At 33.1% G+C, this 18,023-nt stretch overlaps 1 protein-coding gene across 2 annotated transcripts; it reads right to left on the bottom strand.

The window, feature by feature from the left end:
• Window positions 1-237: 237 nt before the first annotated feature.
• Window positions 238-14,915, bottom strand: LOC123551236 (uncharacterized). Of its 2 annotated transcripts, none has more exons than XM_045340005.2 (10): window positions 14,433-14,915; window positions 10,536-10,578; window positions 9,362-9,584; window positions 8,533-8,631; window positions 7,747-7,788; window positions 7,274-7,369; window positions 6,255-6,421; window positions 4,660-4,822; window positions 4,377-4,436; window positions 238-3,498 (listed from the first exon to the last, which is right to left on the bottom strand). In XM_045340005.2, exons 2-9 carry the CDS (start codon window positions 10,569-10,571, stop codon window positions 4,384-4,386), a joined length of 879 nt encoding a protein of 292 aa, XP_045195940.2. In that variant the 5' UTR covers window positions 10,572-10,578; window positions 14,433-14,915; the 3' UTR covers window positions 238-3,498; window positions 4,377-4,383. The 2 variants fall into 2 exon arrangements, with proteins under 2 accessions (XP_045195940.2, XP_053396737.1); XM_053540762.1 differs by lacking the exon at window positions 14,433-14,915 and adding an exon at window positions 13,309-13,629.
• Window positions 14,916-18,023: the final 3,108 nt, after the last annotated feature.

Here is an 18,023-nt window from a genome sequence, read left to right as displayed (position 1 = left end):
ATAATATCTGTATATTGGACGTTAATTTCCCGCGCTCTACTATAAAAAAGAGTGTATGCAAAACATCAAAAGGCAAAATAATAACAAAATAATATATACTAAAGCAACAGGGACAAAATAACTATAATTAGTCCACTTTACGTGAACAAAAGATGCTTTATGCACCGTAAGTTATAAGCTATGTACAAAATACCGTACCTGAACATACGGTTATTAAGTCACATCAAACATAAGGTATATAGTTTTGATAGTTTTATTTTCCAAAGTTCCATAAGGCAAAATAGCCCATGAGGAAGACCAAAACATAATACATAGCAGGGCAGTGTTTAACAAATGCATACAATGATATGGTTCATCGGAGAAGGTATACAATAAACAATATATACATGTACATTATCGTATCTTTTTAAACACCAGGTACAAAATATGCATAATAATAACTGAGACTTCTTGTTCGATATTTCCACTTAGTGGTAAAAAGAAACTGTAATACGATACATAGAACGTAGACTTCTACAGTACAGGCTTTATAAAATTATACCACTTTAACGAGAATACTAGTCCGGACATCAGACACATTTCCTTCCTGATGCAAACTATTCATGCTCCTGCAGAAAAACATGATAACATGACATTTCACTTAACATTTGGTTGTAAGTTCATAAAACTTGACAGATGAATGGACTGATTTCATATGAAGTAAAAAGGTATATTATTATAAAATGCATGACAGGTTATATTTCAGTTAAAATCGACAGAATTAGGACAGAATTATTGACCTTTACTTACTTGAAATGTTGTGAAATATCGATATCCGTTTGATAACTTTTAGAACAAGCTTGCATCTGCATATGACAATCCGGCAAATATTTTCGCCAAGACTTAAGGAGTAAAAACCGTCTAAGGTTTTAAAACCGATGGAGACGACATAAAATAGTTCTTATCTTGTATTGAGCCAACATGACTGAAAACAGCATTCTGCGTGTCGTCCGATATATCTTGGGATACACGATATTACGCTCAAATATTATCTCCGATTATGGCAAACAGAAAATCCTTGAAAGTGGGTAAATAGATTCAGAGAAGATACGATTTGTGATTGAGAACATGCCGCGCTCCTAAGTTTTAAGAGTGTTGTAACACCTTATAACAGTGTTTTTTTTTTTTGCGTTAAGATATTTGTAATTCGTAACATGAAGCATAGACAAAGAAAGCATATGCATAGAAATATTTGTAACTCGTAAAAAGAAACATAAAACAAACAAAAAATATGAAAAAATACTTGTTATTCGCAACATGGAGAATAACACAAACAAAATATTAGCAACAAGAGGGTCATAGATGCTTAAGCGCTCATCTGTGTACAAGGCTTCAAGTGTGTTTGCGTAAGTACAGAGTTAGGTGTCTTCTATGTTTAGCCTATATGATATGCATGTTACACACACTTTTGAACCTAGGGCAAACATTTGAACAATTATGGTAGACATTACAAATTTGATATCACACGCAAAATATCAAGGCTCTAGCTATCATTGAAAAGTAACCACATCCCCTTTGAAAAATCTTGTTAGAGGGTCACACAAGAACCATTTGTGTAAAATAATTTGAAAATCGGGCTTGCGGTTTCAAACAAGAAGATTTTCAAAATGTTCATGGTATACATACAGGGAAAAGTGACTACGCCTTCTTGCAGCCATGTTTTTGACGAATCAAATTAATGTGAACAACTTTGGTAAAGGGTCACACAAGAAAGATTTGTGTAAAATCATTCAAAAATCAAGCCAGCAGTTTCACACAAAAAGATTTTTGAAATCTCCACTTAATACATATACGGGAAAGTGACCACGTCCTCTGGTGGCCATGTTTATTGACAAGACAAAATAATTTGTACAATCTGGGTAGTGGGTCACACAAGGACAATCTGTGTAAAATTATTCTAAAATCGGACAAGCAGTTTCACAAAAGAAGAATTTAATGTTTCCACTTTACACATATAGGGAAAAGTGACCACGCCCTTTGGCGGCCATGCTTTTAGACAAATCCAAATAATTTGAACAATATTGGCAGAGAGCCACGCAAGGACCATATGCGTAAAATTATTCTAAAATCGGTCGAGCAGTTTCATACAAGAACATTTTTCCACTATATATACATGTAGGGAAAAGTGATCACACCCTCCAGCTACCATGTTGTTTTTTTTGACGAATTTGTATAATTTGAACAATATTGGTAGAGAGTGACATAAGGATCATTTGTTTGAAATTATTCTAGGAGGAGATATTGTGTGAAGATTTTTTTTTCATTTTTTAGCTGTGGCAGTCTCTTTGTGCAACCGAGCGAAATAGTTTGAACCACCCAATGAACATATTGGCCAAGTTTCATCAAAATTCATTTATTTGTTTTGGAGGAGATGTCGTTTAAACATTAATATTGACGACGGAAGGGCAACTTGACGGACAGACGGACGCATGTACATACAACGAACACAGTGTGACCACAATAGCTCGCCATGAGGACTATATGCTCATGTGAGCTAAAATACTTCGAGACAACGAGTGATAGACATTGCAAATTAAAAATGTATCACTTTTTGTAAATAGTTATACACAGCAAGATGACAAAATAGCCTTAATCGCTCACCTGAGGAGGACCATGACCTTTTGCCCTTGCTATTGACCAAGTTTGGTCAATATCAATCCATGAGAATAAGTCGTTTAAGATTTTTTAAATTAGCTTATTAGTGCAGTTAAACGTTAATATATGTCATTTAAATTGGCAAGCGTTATACACATATTATGTTGTTATTTGTCATGTGACTGACAGGTGGAAAACACTCAATAATTGCATTTTTTTAAAATTCTGTTTCGAAATAGATATCGCCATTTGCGGTGAGATTTTTACCAAGTCTCTTGTACTATGTTTATCGTTATAACAGTAACCTTTTGTCATTTTTCGAGGTTTCTGCAGATTCCTTCAATATAAATCTTGACGGTTTGGAACGATTTTTCAAAGTTTTAGACAAATAAAACAAACTTTAATCATATAGCTCGTAACTGCAGAAATAAATTGCTCACTAAATGAATAAAATCTAGTGATATATTGAAAATATGAAAGTGCTTTTTCTAAAAATCTACGTGAAATAAGTTTAAAAGTTTCTCCAAAATAAAAAAGTAACGTAAATGCAAAGTCATAAAATGCATTTCAAGTAAATGTTATTAGAGATAAATGCCGTTTCCATTTACAAAAAATGAACAGGAGTATCTATCTAAACCTATTGTCTCCACGAAATGAATGCACTTTTAAAAACTCTGATACATCTTCGAATTGTTACTCCAAAACGCCCGTAAAATTTTGACGAAGGCAAACCTTATAGAAAGAATAATAAGGAAATTTATAATAAATTCATGTTTAGGCAAATATATTAAACTTTGTCATGCTTTCGGGTGTTGTCAAATTTCCTATCCTATCATTCCAAGGCATGGCAAACTTTCCAACAACCTGAAATGAAATTAAAACTCAACATTAAAAAGGAAGCTATTACTGCGACCCGTCTCGACAGGATGGTATTACGATAGGATTTTTGGTAAAGCGCCCAAAGAGAATATGTCTACATGAAAGTTGTTTTCAATCGGCGGTATGCCGTGGTATTCGTACTTTACTACACGTTTCGACACTAAGTCATATATTTGTGAAAAAAAAAAAAAAAAAAAAAAAAGAAAAGTCATGAAATAAATTATCAAAATCAAATCAAAAATGGGTATTAATGTTATTTTGATATTGATTTGGCTAAGGAGTTTATTTACTTTATGTGCTATTATGTGTCATTTCCCATGTATTTCGTGTGAATGCGGATACTGTTTATTAAAATAAGGCTAAACTCGGGTTATATTGAAGAGCATAATGAATGGGTTGATGAATGGCTTTCTTTGTTAATATACTATTGAAAGAAGACCTTCTTATTCTATAGACGAAGTCGTGAATATTAAACTATTCTTCACGCTCATATCAGATCAATAACCCATTTTCAATTATGTTCTAGCTAAATAAAAAATTAATAATAAGGTAAATTTATGCGCCATTATGAACATCAATCTTTTAAGACTTGTTGACAACAGAATGGATTGTTGTAAGTTCACGCAAAAGTATGGTCACTTTCATTTTTATTTTATTTCTACGTGACGAATGAAAATCTGTGAAGTTTAAACCAGTTACGCCATTTGACATGTTCTATATTGGAGAGAAACAGAACTTACAAGCAGAAGAAGAGCAAACCTAAATGTCCGCTTATCTACATTTATCATACTAGTTTATAACACAAATGTCTCTGTATATTGTAATTTAAATATTCAAAAATACCGACTAATACATGTACTTACTACTCTGCTATACTTGTGTGTCCTGATTTTCAGAACTGTCCAGGTTCTTTGCTTCTGCAACTGTAAAGAACGTGTAGGTTAGACATAATTGCTGCTGTGTATCGCATTTGTCTCATACAATGGATTTTTAGATAATCTTGAAATGAAAATTTACCTAGTTATTGTTATATTGTTTCTTAAATATAAATTGATATTTAGATTCTATAAACTAAACAACTAACAGTAAAGTGGAATTTAAAAGAACGGGGTCGTGTTACAAAGCAGTTTCAATACAATGTTATACCCTTTGTGTTGCTGCATAAACAATTGTGCTGAACACCATTTATATTCTTGGACATGAAACATGTAGAGATGCGTTCTGTTCTTGTCTTTGGTTTTTCGTTACACTCAGTCAACTTTTCCTGGTCAATAAACTTATGCTTGTACTTGAAACACTTGCAAACGAACTGAAAGAAACATCAGACGGCCATTTTCCGCCGCTCAAACACGTAATACTTTTAAAAGGGTGTTGCCCGAGTAACATTTTTGACAAATAAATTAGGAAAGTAAGGACGTGAAATTTGTTAAAGTTTTGATACGGTGATATAGCTACGTTGTTTTCGAGACAGGTTTTACAATTTTGATAGACGATCACCCAAAGAACACATTGGTAAATATCTTTTTAAAATAGAGAAGTTGTTTAGGAGGACGAGGTGCATAAAAGTATTAAATGTATTAGCTATGGGGAGTACGCTTTCACGATTTACTTTTGACAAATGGTAGTATTTTTAACTAATTTAGTAGTCGACAACATAAGGAACATTTCGGTAAAATTGTTTAAAAAAAAAAAAGACCAGCGATTAAGAAAGAACTGTCGATTGAAGAATTTACTATTTTCAGCTTTGGCGACAGTGCTTTTCAGTGAAATGGAGCAATTTGAATGATCTGAGTACAGGGTCTCTTAAAAACATTTGAGTGAAATAAATTAAAATCAGTCCAGTAGTTTCAGACCAGAAATAGTTTATATTTCCCACGAGATGTACATACATGGAAAAATGACCGCCTTGACATACATAGAGGGTATTACATGAGAATCTTTTCATACTGAATTTATTATACAAGCTGAATAAATAATAGTATGCGAGGCTGTGTCGAGCATTATACCAATGTTATTCAATGAGTTTAATAAATTCAATGTGAAAAGTCACAAATGTAATAATCTTTTTATCACATGTTAGCTTTCCTGTCGAAACATAAAAAATCCTACCTCATTTACTATATAAACAAGTCAATTTGACAAATGTCTCCTATACTATAAACGACGTCTACGTCAAAGCTTTAATACACCGGTGTATTTTCATTTAAAGTAATAATGGATTTATTACACTCACACGACGTCAAACATGTGGGTTTTTTTTCATGTAGCTGAACGACCTGAAAATATTTTAGGAAATGACAAACAAAGGAACATTTTCTGTCGAACCATTTTGAAAAAAAAAGGAAACAGCAATTTCTCTCACAAAAAGGTTTTCAAAGTTTTCATTACCGTCATGGCCTACATGAGTTTAACGAAGCAGAATAACTTCAAGGGCCATTGAAGGATAGTAGAGGGCCATTCAAGGAACCTTTTGTAAAACTATATTTAAATTGGGCTACCAGTTTCTGAAGAGGTTTTAAACGTTCTGCATAGATGACTTAGATCTGAAAGAATCTAAATAGGGACACCCAAGGGAAATGTGGTTTGCCTGAAATTAGCTCGAGATTTCAGACGAGATGTTCGTTAAAGACATTTTTAACAACGGAAATATGTCACATTTGTTTGTTTGTCACAATAATCTAGGATAATGGTTTACAATATACAGTATTTTGATTTACTTTAATATAACAATGGATACTTACTGGTTCTGTATTTTGCTCTTGACACTGCTCTCCTTTCCAACCAAATGGACATTGCAACAGAGGTTGTACAACCGTCTTATTGTATTTCTCGTGTACAGATGCACTGTAACATCTGTATTTTCCTTCAGTCATTCGGTTCAAGTTGGCCATTTGTGCAATTAAGCAGCCTTGAAGACCAAAAGATATATTATGACATCAAAATTTTGTATTTAAAAATTTACACGTAAGCACAGTCTTTTCTCTATGTATAAAAATAAATTAATTTCTTGTTCACTCCATAAGAACATTAAAGTGTATGCTGTTAAACTAACATACAGACTTCAAGAACTACTAGGCATGACCTACTTTAGATATAAGTAAAATTAACATCTTCTGAAAAAGAGTCATCTGAGCTGAAAAAAAAACAACAACAAAAAAACCCATCCTGGTTAAACAAAATTGGAAAGAAACTTTGTAGGCATAGGTGACTAGGTATCTAGTATCGCCTGCTTACATTTCACTTTTACCTCTAGACATGAGAAAACATGCATAATTACTACAGTGGTCAGTGATTTTAAAAGAAAATTATTCAAAGGTCAAACAAAGAAGAGCCCTGTGGAAAGTGTGGCAATATGTTTTATTAAATTTCAACAAAAAGTTGTTGTTTTTTCAATTAAAACCAAGAAAACAATCTCTGTACTTAAGTATATGCGTAAAGGATGTGAAAAATCTACAAATGTAAGGAATTTTAAGAAAACAATTTCATGACGTTTGGGCGCCTGGCTTTGTTATCCAATATAGCAGGTAACATAGACAGATTACTTTTTCTTTTCTCTGATATAACGTGGACAAGTTTTGTACTGACAAGCGGTGTGCTCTGAACTATTTCACCAAATTAACATATTATTTCTCTTGTGATAAGTGGGTTTAGGATGAGTCTCTTTAAAGTGTAATACACACTTTAACGATTTTGTCATATTTCTTTGCTCTCTGCACACTGTAGTTAAGATGTGTATGAAATTATCACATCAAATACTTACAGTTAATTTCTGTCGGTGAACTGTTTATGCAATTGATCATCTTCATATGAATTAGGTCATCTATTGTTGTACATGTGTTGTTACAGAGGTAACAAGCTGCAGTGAAAAACATTTTGTAACTACATACCTTTCCTCGCATTGCACCATAACCAAATCGGACAGAAGAACACTTCAGAAAAAAAAACAATAACAACAACAAAACAACAACAACATAAGAAAGGCAGTAACTATGGAAGTGCGAGCAAATTATTTCCCATCAGATTCAAAATTAAAATGCTGTTTTCAAATTTTCGTTGCTGAGAATAGCAACATTGTATTTGAAGAGAAATCTCTGCGGAAACGGGCTTATTTTGATTTGTTAGCATAAAGCTTCATTGGGCCGCCTGTATTAAATGTGAACCTGGAATAGTAACAAAACTCACAAGATTTTTGTATTCTTAAATACAATCGAAACATTTGTAAACACATCTTACATGAGTTTCTTATATTTCCATTGGATTCGTCACAGGAAAGCGCTGAAATGGAATAAAATACTGCAAAATGTATTTACACACAGTTAACACAATCAAGCGATTACATGATACTTGTTGCAGAAGTCTTTGTCGCATTTTAGACGAAATTTAACTGAATTTCACAAAATATTAAAGTTATAAGTAGATCTAAATTATGAAATTATCGTTCTGCGATGGAAAAAAACACGAAGGTTAAATGATCATAATATTGAATCATCTATGCACCAAACGACAAAAATATCCATCCTTACAATAGGAATAATCTGAATGCTATTAACTAAAACTAATGATTTTATGCATATTTCATGGTAAAAGCTCTTGAAGCTTTACATCAATTTTCATTGAACCTTCTTGTGGCACATAATTTGTTCTATGATTAGAAATCAGTTCTACACATCCATCATTATTTATCTGAAAGCATTAATCAGTTTTACAGACTGCTGAAAAGATACAGCAGTTATAAAATTCCACTGAAACTTGCAATTAACCCGAACCAGGTAAGGAATAATGCTTTCCTTCAATTAAATTTGTCTTTTATGTAATTGAAGAGTAAACGATAAACAAATGTTCTCATCTAAATTCTAAATACACCAGAAGGATAGCAAAGACGTTTGCAATAAATTCGTACGTAAAAAAATACTGAAACGCGCTTTTATATGTAACGTGTCTATTATTACTCACATAAGTCATTTAAACATATTAACTCCATCCAGTATTCCTACATAAATACGTACTATATACACTTACATCCATAAGGAATATTTTCTGAAATTACATTTGTTTTGAACAGAATGCACTTGTCGTTGCTGCATACATTTGAGTTGATAATTAAGTCATCTGTAACACCTATAAAAAAGAATGATGTCTATCTAACAAAGTTTTGTGCATGTATTTCGGCTAAGATATTTCGAAATTTTGGCTTTGCTTTTTTTGTTAAACTTAGTAGTATTATTACGCTCTATATTTCGCTGCATAAACAGTTTATATCCAACGAAATGTTGGTAAAATCTATTTATCAGTCCTAAATATGCACATTTAAGAGCAACATCATTTCTGAAGTTGCAAAAATGAATACTTTGATAGCTACATGCAAAACATATCTTATTAGAAATATTGCAACAATTACACATAATCATAATGTAATGAGCCGCGCCATGAGAAAACCAACATAGTGGGTTTGCGACCAGCATGGATCCAGACCAGCCTGCGCATCCGTGCAGTCTGGTCAGGATCCATGCTGTTCGCTTTTAAAGCCTACTGCAATTAGAGAAACCATTAGCGAACAAAACTGATCCTGACCAGACTGTGTGGATGCGCAGGCTGGTCTGGATCCATGCTGGTCGCAAACCCACTATGTTGGTTTTCCCATGGCATGGCTCATTTTTTAATGCTGTATTACTTAGTAATGATACGTTCTTATCTTTATATCACTATATTTTCATTTTGTCTGGAATACATGCCATTGTTGAATTTGTCATTTTGTATTTTATAAAATCAATATGATGAATAAGGACTAGATGCCAAAACAACACACTATTATGAAATAAACGCAGTTGAAGCAAACATTTTCACCTACCAAAGCCTTCGGAACTATGGTCTCCTTTGTGCATGGACGGATATACATGGTTATTGTCTGCAATTGTCTCATCTTTGTGCCCCAAAGAAAACGCGATGACCAACGCGATGACCAACGCGATGAGCAAAAGACTTGCCACAACTATTAACCTTATGATGCAAACACGTTTAGTAATCCTTTCCGGAATTAGTACCCAGTTGCGGCTTGTCTGTTCTGTTATGTTCTGTGAAAATACAATAGTGTTTGGTAAAGTATTCAATCAGATAACAAAGAAACAAACAAAGCAAAGCGTTTACGAACCAAATGTTGGTAACCAAATACAATGTTATATGAGCCGTGCCATGAGAAAACCAACATAGTGGGTTTGCGACCAGCATGGATCCAGACCAGCCTGCGCATCCGCGCAGTCTGGTTAGGATCCATGCTGTTCGCTTTCAAAGCTTATTGCAATTAGAGAAACTGTTAGCGAACAGCATGAATCCTGACCAGGCTGCGCGGATGCGCAGGCTGGTCTGGATCCGTGCTGGTCGCAAACCCAATATGTTGGTTTTCCCATGGCGTGGCTGATATATTTATGAGAAAACTATGTATAGTTTTATTTGCTCAACGACATTATTCTTTAGGGATATATGCGAAATTTCTGTCTGTGGATGAGTATACATGTACTGCCAAATACTGATATGTTTTTTTTTTCAAAGCAAATCTTTATATATCAATTATACGTTTTCGCAAACCCAATATGTTGGTTTTCCCATGGCGTGGCTAATATATTTATGAGAAAACTATATATAGTTTTATTTGCTCAACGGTATTATTCTATAGGGATATATGCGAAATTTCTGTCTTTGGATGAGTATACATGTACTGCCAAATACTGATATGTTTTTTTTTTCAAAGCAAATCTTTATATATCAATTATACGTATTCATAACAATCAAAATGACATTCACTGTCATATTGAATTTCTTTTAACTATCTTGGCTGTTAACTTTACATATGTGTGTTCTTAAACTGAAGAACTCGTTTGTGCATGTAGGAACGGGTATTATGATAAATATATTTCAGTCAAATCAGAACCACATTATTTTATTCCATCCGATATTAGACAAGAATTCACCTAAATAGTTACTGGGATCACAAAATAATCTTAGTAGTTCTTTTTATAATTACTTACCGTGCCTTGCAAAGGGTCTTTTTCAGGCTCAGACATTTCTAGCCTAAAATGATAATAATGAACAATAGTTAAGATGGCCCTAAGTTGCTTACCTGAGTAGCACAACATAATATTGTTAACAGTGTAAACATGTTTGACCTAGTGATTTTGTGGAGACAAATATTCTGACCAATTTTCATTCAGACCGGACATAAATGTGGCCTCTTGTGTGACAATAAGCATTTTCTTTAACTTGACTTAGTGGCCTAGTTTGACTTCAAATGACCCATATTAAAATTAGTCCAAGATTTCACAAAAACAAACATTCTTATATGGTTTGGGAAGATTTGAGCAAAAAATGGCCTCAAGAGTTTAAACAAGCTTTTCCTGAGATTTGACCATGTGACTAACTGCTGATCCAACGTACCCAGATTCTAAATCGTCTAAAATGTCATAACAACAAACGTTCTGACCAAGGTTTAAAAAGTTAGAATAAATAATGTTGCTCATAGAGTGTAAACAAATCTTTTCTCTGATTAACATTCTGACTAAGTTTCATGCACATCAAATGAAAAATGCTGCTCCTATTACATACACACGGTTTTTCTTTGATTTGACCAGGGTTCATAATAAAGATCATTCTGATCAAATTTCACGAATATCAAGTCAAAAACTGCAGCCCCTCACCCCCCTCCGCCCCCCCCCCCACACACACACATAAACAGTTTTCTTTCATTAATCGGGTGATCTAAGTTTTGATACCATATATCCCACATTCAGATTTGACCTAGATTTCATCAAGACAAATATTCTGACCGATTTTCACGAGTTTCAAACTTAAATTGTGTTCTCTAGCGTGTTAAAAGATTTTCCTTGGATCTGGCCGAGTGACCTGGCCTAAAGATCACATTATAAAACATTCTGACTAAGTTTTATGAAAATATGATCATTAGCGTGGCCTCTAGAGTGTTATAGCAAGCTTTTCCTTCGGTTTGACCAGGTGACCTAGTTTAATTAATACCCAACATGACCAAGATTCGAACTTAACCTGTAAGTCAACACACAATTAAATTGAACAGTTTTTATGAGTTTCAAACTCACAGTGGGCTCTAGAATTTTAAGATATTCTTTTGATCCAGCCTACTGGCCTTGTTTTTAACTTAACATGATCTATATTCAAACTTTAGCTAAAATTATCAAGATAAACATTCTGGCCAAGTTTTATGAGGATAGGGCCATAAATGTGACCTCTAGCATGTTCACAAACTCCTCCTTTGATTTGACTGAGCGACTTAGTTTTTGGCCCCACATGACTCAGATTAGAACATGATCTAAAGATCATCTAATAAAAGACAAAGAGTTTGACTGCAGACTCTAGAGTGTTAACAAGAGTTTCCCTTTGATCTAGCCTACTGACCTAGTTTTTGCTTCACATGACCAGATTCGAATTTGATCTAGAGATCGACAAGAAAAACATTCTGACAAAGATTCATAAAGACTGGGTCACATCTATGGCCTTTAGGGTGAATACAAGCTTTTCTTTTCATTTAATCTGGTGACATAGTGTTTGTCCCCATATAACCCAAATTCGAACTTGACGAAGAGGTCATCAATATTAATATTTAGACCAATTCTAATGATTTCAAACTTATACCGTGGACTGAAAAACATTAACAAGATTTTCCTTTGATCTGACCTACTGACCTATTTTTAACCCCACATGACCCAACTTGACCTGCAGATCATTAAGTTTTGACCAAGTTTCATAAATATTGGATCACAACTGTAAACTAAGCAAATGTTGACGGACGACGCACGACGGACGACGACAGACGCCGGGTAATGACCGGTCACAATAGCTTACCTTGAAGCAATTCGTGCTCAGATGAGCTAAAAATTCAAAATTGCATTACCAAAACAAAAAGGGAAGTATTCATTGTTTGATCATAGAAGTTAATAAAATTACAAAACAAATTTATGGAAACACATAAGAATCAGGTTTGTAAATAACATATTAACTCAAATTGTAGATCAGGATACGGACAGCTACGTCAAATAGGCCACATCCGGAAATATCTAAATACAGATGCTACAAAATCGCTAGTAAATTCACTCGTCACTTCGCGCCTTGATTATTGCAATGCGCTCTTGTATGGTGTTCCAAATGCCTTGCTGAATAGACTTCAAAATCTTCGGAACACTGCAGCTCGAATCATAAAAAGAATATCGCGTTATGATCACATTACACCGGTATTAAAAGAACTGCATTGTGAAATCGTGTATAAGTTTCTCTTAAAATCACTATTTAACCTTTCGTCTGCTAAATTTGTCTAAAAAGGTCTGTTTCATTGTCAATTTTGGCAATACCATTTGTTATTTAAAGTAGTGTTTATAGGAGATATACTGAATGAATAGCGCACAGTGCGGGCGAAGATCAGCCTGTCTTGGTCTGCACTGGTCGCAAAGGCAGAGTCACTTTTTGCCAGCAGGCTAAGGCTAAAATTAAGCAATAATTTCCTGATATCTAAAAACAATATTTTTTTTTTCGTTGTAGTACAATCCTGAGGTCAGTGTCTTTAAGGCTGAAAAATAGACATTGGCTTTATAGCGGCAAATATTCAATTAGCCATAACTTTGTAGATTGCGAATTTCTACAGTAACTTATGAAGCTTTGCAGACGTTTCTGTTCACGCAAAGGTTCATTGCAATATTCACTTAAGGTCAATAAGTAATCTATGGCGGCGTTTTTTTTAATTACTAAAAGTAACTATATTGACAGCGTCAGTAGACTCACTTGATAGGTAGTATGTAGGCTGGTGCATTATCCAATATCTATTTTCTCTTCCAATCAGTGATTCGCATTTGTAACGTGTGTCTGTCCAATAAATTTCCATACTTGATACATTCCGTATTTGAGCGTTCGTTCTTAGTTTCACAAAATTTTTATCATCGGACCGCACGGCAATAATACGAAAATTATTCATGTCCGCATGTATCTAGTATTTGTTATGTATCATATATTCACTAAAAGGTAATTAGAGTTAGAATTACCACAGTTGTAAAATATATGCATTAAAGATAACCGTCATTCCAATCGCTAGAAGCCGGAATATATCTGCCTGAGTCTATAATATATCACAGGCGCTCCAGGTCTGTTTACAGTCAGATTCATCAATTCGAATCTTCATGTTAACTTAACAAATGGAGAAAAGCCGTTGACCGATGTATATTTAAAAGCATCAATGAACGTTTAACGTGATTTTTACTGTGGAATCTTGTACGTCTGATTGTCTTCGTTTTTACGAGAAAAATATACAAAGAATAAAAAGATTATTTGACAGTGTTCTGCACAATACAGAAAGTACCCGTATTTGAATTCGATTATTGGACTAACCAGTCATCTCGTTCAGATTGTATCGGCCCAGATATATCGCCGTATTTTAGCGCAACGATTGGTGGGTTCGATCCGTAAAAAACGTGCAAATCCAATCATAATAGGTACACCGAAATGCACCTTGGCTATTTGGCAGTGCACTGAATTGATGTGCGCTTAAATTGGCACGGATAGGGCGAAATCGGTGTACCGGGTTTACACAGTCGAGTACTTCTACTATTGAATAAACTGATATTAAAAAAAAAAAAACGTTTGAAAGATCGGTTGTTAAGACTAGTTATTAAACATTTAGATACTTTTTGCATATTTTATCCAAGTAATATCGTTACAAAAACAAGAGAGAAGAGCAGTTCAATATGTAGAATAAAATATTTCTATTCAGCAATTAACATGATATATTTTTTTATAGAAGACATTCTATTTATAACTAAAACGCTTTATCAAAATTATTGAAGCTCAATAAGAATTTATACTATTTAAGCAATATTAAAAGCTAAAATTATGGTTAAAAAAATAAATCCTACTTGTAATTCGCACGACAAACGTTGGATTACATGTTGTTAATACTTCAGCGTACAGTAACAAAATTATACTGAAGAGAACTTTACAATTCCGTAGCTTCAATTTCTATACACGGAAGTTTAAAAAAGGCAGAAATAATTAAAGTTTCAGTATGAAAAGGGGTTTAACCTATTTGTCATCGTTACTCAATATATCAGTAATTTACAAACATGAAAGTTTCGAAAATAAAGATGGGAAATCCGATGTCTATTTTTATATTCTTCTACTGAAACGGGTATTGTAAAAGCAAGTAATGTAAACAAGTAATAAATTTCTAAAAATAACACGAAATTGATATTCTTTCATTGCAGTAAACTATAAATTGATAGCTTTGTTTCATTCATTCGACGGATAGGCACATGCGGATAACGTTCAACCCCACGAACTCGCGTCGGCGGGACTAAATGAAATAACATTTTTATTAGTTGATATGGTTTTCCAGTATATTTTGGGATAATACTTAATCGACAAAAAATTACACGAAACAAACGGGTTTTCATATAGTTTATTAGCTATTTTTTAGGATACCAGGTTTCCTTAAGTTTAATTGCGTTGTACAGTCCCTGGCTCGCGGATTTTGCTTTTTCCGCGTTACCACCGGCACAAATATTTACCCTGAGCGGAAAATCGCGATGATTTTTCTCATTGAATCATTACTTAAGTCTGTGATAAATCGCGATGATTTTGTAAGACCCCGCGATCAACTATAGATAAAGTGTCCGCGGCGACCTGCGATGAAAAATCTCAGCGGGTCGCGCTGAATCGCGATGGGTCGCGGCGAATCACCGGCAGTCACCGCGAAATCCAGGTAAGGCTGGCTACGGGGCATATTTATACACTTACCGAATGATTTTACGAATTATTTGCAGTCGGGTTTATTGCAAATGGCTAAACAACTAATGAATGTGTCTTAAAGTTTATAAAATTTTACTTTTATCAAATACACTTGTGATATCTTAGATGCAATAATATTTAAAATGATGATTTTACATTGATCATGAAAACGTTGACTATAATAGGAATTAAAATAAAGCGGCACCGTTAATTCAAATTAAGTTTATTTCCTTTTAATTAGTTTGCTACTACACTTGGTATATAAAAGTAGTATTTTATTTATTTTCATATATATATATATATATATATATATACAGAACGGACTACGATGTTAATTAAACATATCACACATTACGAATTAATAAAAGTTATTCAATCGTTTATCTGGACGTAACATTTAATAGATTCTTATGTATACTAATTTAACCAATTTTGAATAAATGTTAATTAAATACTATATCAAGTTTAATTTGAACACAATTTAATCTTTACACTGGTAACATATAAGATCCAGTTTATAAAATATATAGTGTATGAGTCATTATTGTTGATGATAATTAAAAAAAAAAAAAAAAAAAAAAAAAAAACATACTTCAAGTGTTTAACAAATATAATATAAGGAAAAAATATGTATTTCATACCACGTGTAACAATTTTCTTAAACTTGATCAGGTATCGGCAAAAATTGTCAATTAACCCCTTATCTATTGACACGCGTTAAAACAACATTGAAATACCTCGTCACTGCGAAGAGTAAAACACGTAGCCGCCGGTATAATAATGTATAATGTAACAGTACACTGACAAACTTGCAGTATTTACACTTTCTTAAATATTATAACAATATTGCTGAATTGATCTATCAACCACATATTCGGCTAAAATTTGATAATTTAACGCCTGCATGTAGTTTACATTTTAATTTGAAAGCAGTACCTGGTACATAAATAAACTTTTCGTTTTCTTATAATTTTGTTTATTATTTCAAGTACTTCATTTAAAAAACAAAGAGTTTATGCGCCAAATTTAAGGGTTATCTTCTAAATTGTTTATTACAATAACAAGAAAAGAAAAATGTTAGGCATTTTTGTATTTTACATCCCTTTATTTCAAAACTGTCTTTAACTTTTAAACTTTTAAAGATTATTTTCATCATGTAATATTTATGTACTGCCTTAAAATTTAGTTAGTAATAATTAATTAATTGTAAAATGTAAATTTTGAAATGATTTTGATTTGCTTTTGCGCAATTACTGTGAATTTAATTATTGATTTTATACATGTATCTAGCAGAATGTTGTTTTACATTCACCGATTTCATTTTAAATACGCGTAGACTGTTCGTTTGCAGTATAAAGCAACTGCATACATATCATTAATCTAAGAGAGGTTCTTTGATATATATATATATGCGATTTATCTTCCATATTCATTCATATTTGCTATCATGAGTTTTGACATTTCTTGCACAGGTGAAACTCAATAATCTGATTTCATCCTATTGTGTTATATTTCTGTAGCTATGCATGATTGTACGTTTATGATAAACATAACCATTCTTCTGTAAACTTTTTTATATCAATACAAAAAATCAATTACTCTTATGTGACTTTTTTCATTATCTTATTATTATGATACTAGAAAAATTTAGTTTTTACTATATGTAAATATCTATCTTTTACATAACACGGTCACATTGAAAAACAAACTTAACATAATATTATAAATTGTAACACAAAGAATGCATTCGTTATATAAAGATAATTGTTATCAAATCTTCAGCAGAAAAATTTTATATTATGAAAATACGTATATTAACTGAAATAATCTAAGCAAGATATGTTTAAAATTATAATTATCAAAGATAATGAAAAGCCATTTACTTTTTTATTTTTTTTCTCTAAATAATTCATGTTAAATTTCCTGTCAGCTTATATGCATTCTACACTGTATATTGTCATTTATAACGTCATTCCCTTACCTGTAAATCGCGGCGATCCACCGCAATTCACCGCGAACCACCGGCACTTCACCGCGACACGCTGCGTTTTGTCTTCGCAATACACCGCAATCGATTTATTGCTTTTGGTCGCGGTGGAAGCTGTAAAATATATTACGGGGATGCAGGAAAAAACGCGCATCCCCGCGGCTCATAAAAGTGTCCGCGCTAGGGTCGAATCGCGGGGAAGCGCGGACTTTGAAAAATCCGCGAGCCAGGGACTGTAGTAAATGCATCGTGAATGGTAAACAAATGTATGAATTATGTTATTGAACGCACATTGTTAGTTGTGTTTATTACAAAAATTAATTCCATAATGATAATTATGTGCAAGTACGTGCAAAGGCTGAGAGTTGGCATTCAATGTGAAAAAACTTCTAAACAGTACAATTTGCACACAATTAAGCCATACGCGTTAAAATGTCCTCTAAAATCTGAATTACAGAGCTTTTCATGACTCAAAGGGCTTTGTATAGAAATTGACATACATGAGCGCGTTTAAAAAAATGTTTAAAACCATTTTGGAATAAGTTTATGAGCATCACATTTTACATATTTTTGTTCTTACCATTCAGTAAAATCTATACGAACATCTGAATACCAGTTGGAAATCTGTTATAGAGCACAAACAAACACAAAATATCAATGAAAATCATATATTTTATTTTAAAGTACAAAACTAAAGCACTGTTACAACCCGTTTTGTAATAAAGTTGCAAAT

Source organism: Mercenaria mercenaria, chromosome 4 (genome assembly GCF_021730395.1).
Source record: "Mercenaria mercenaria strain notata chromosome 4, MADL_Memer_1, whole genome shotgun sequence".
NCBI lineage: Eukaryota > Metazoa > Mollusca > Bivalvia > Venerida > Veneridae > Mercenaria > Mercenaria mercenaria.
This window is presented reverse-complemented; position numbering and strand designations above follow the sequence as displayed.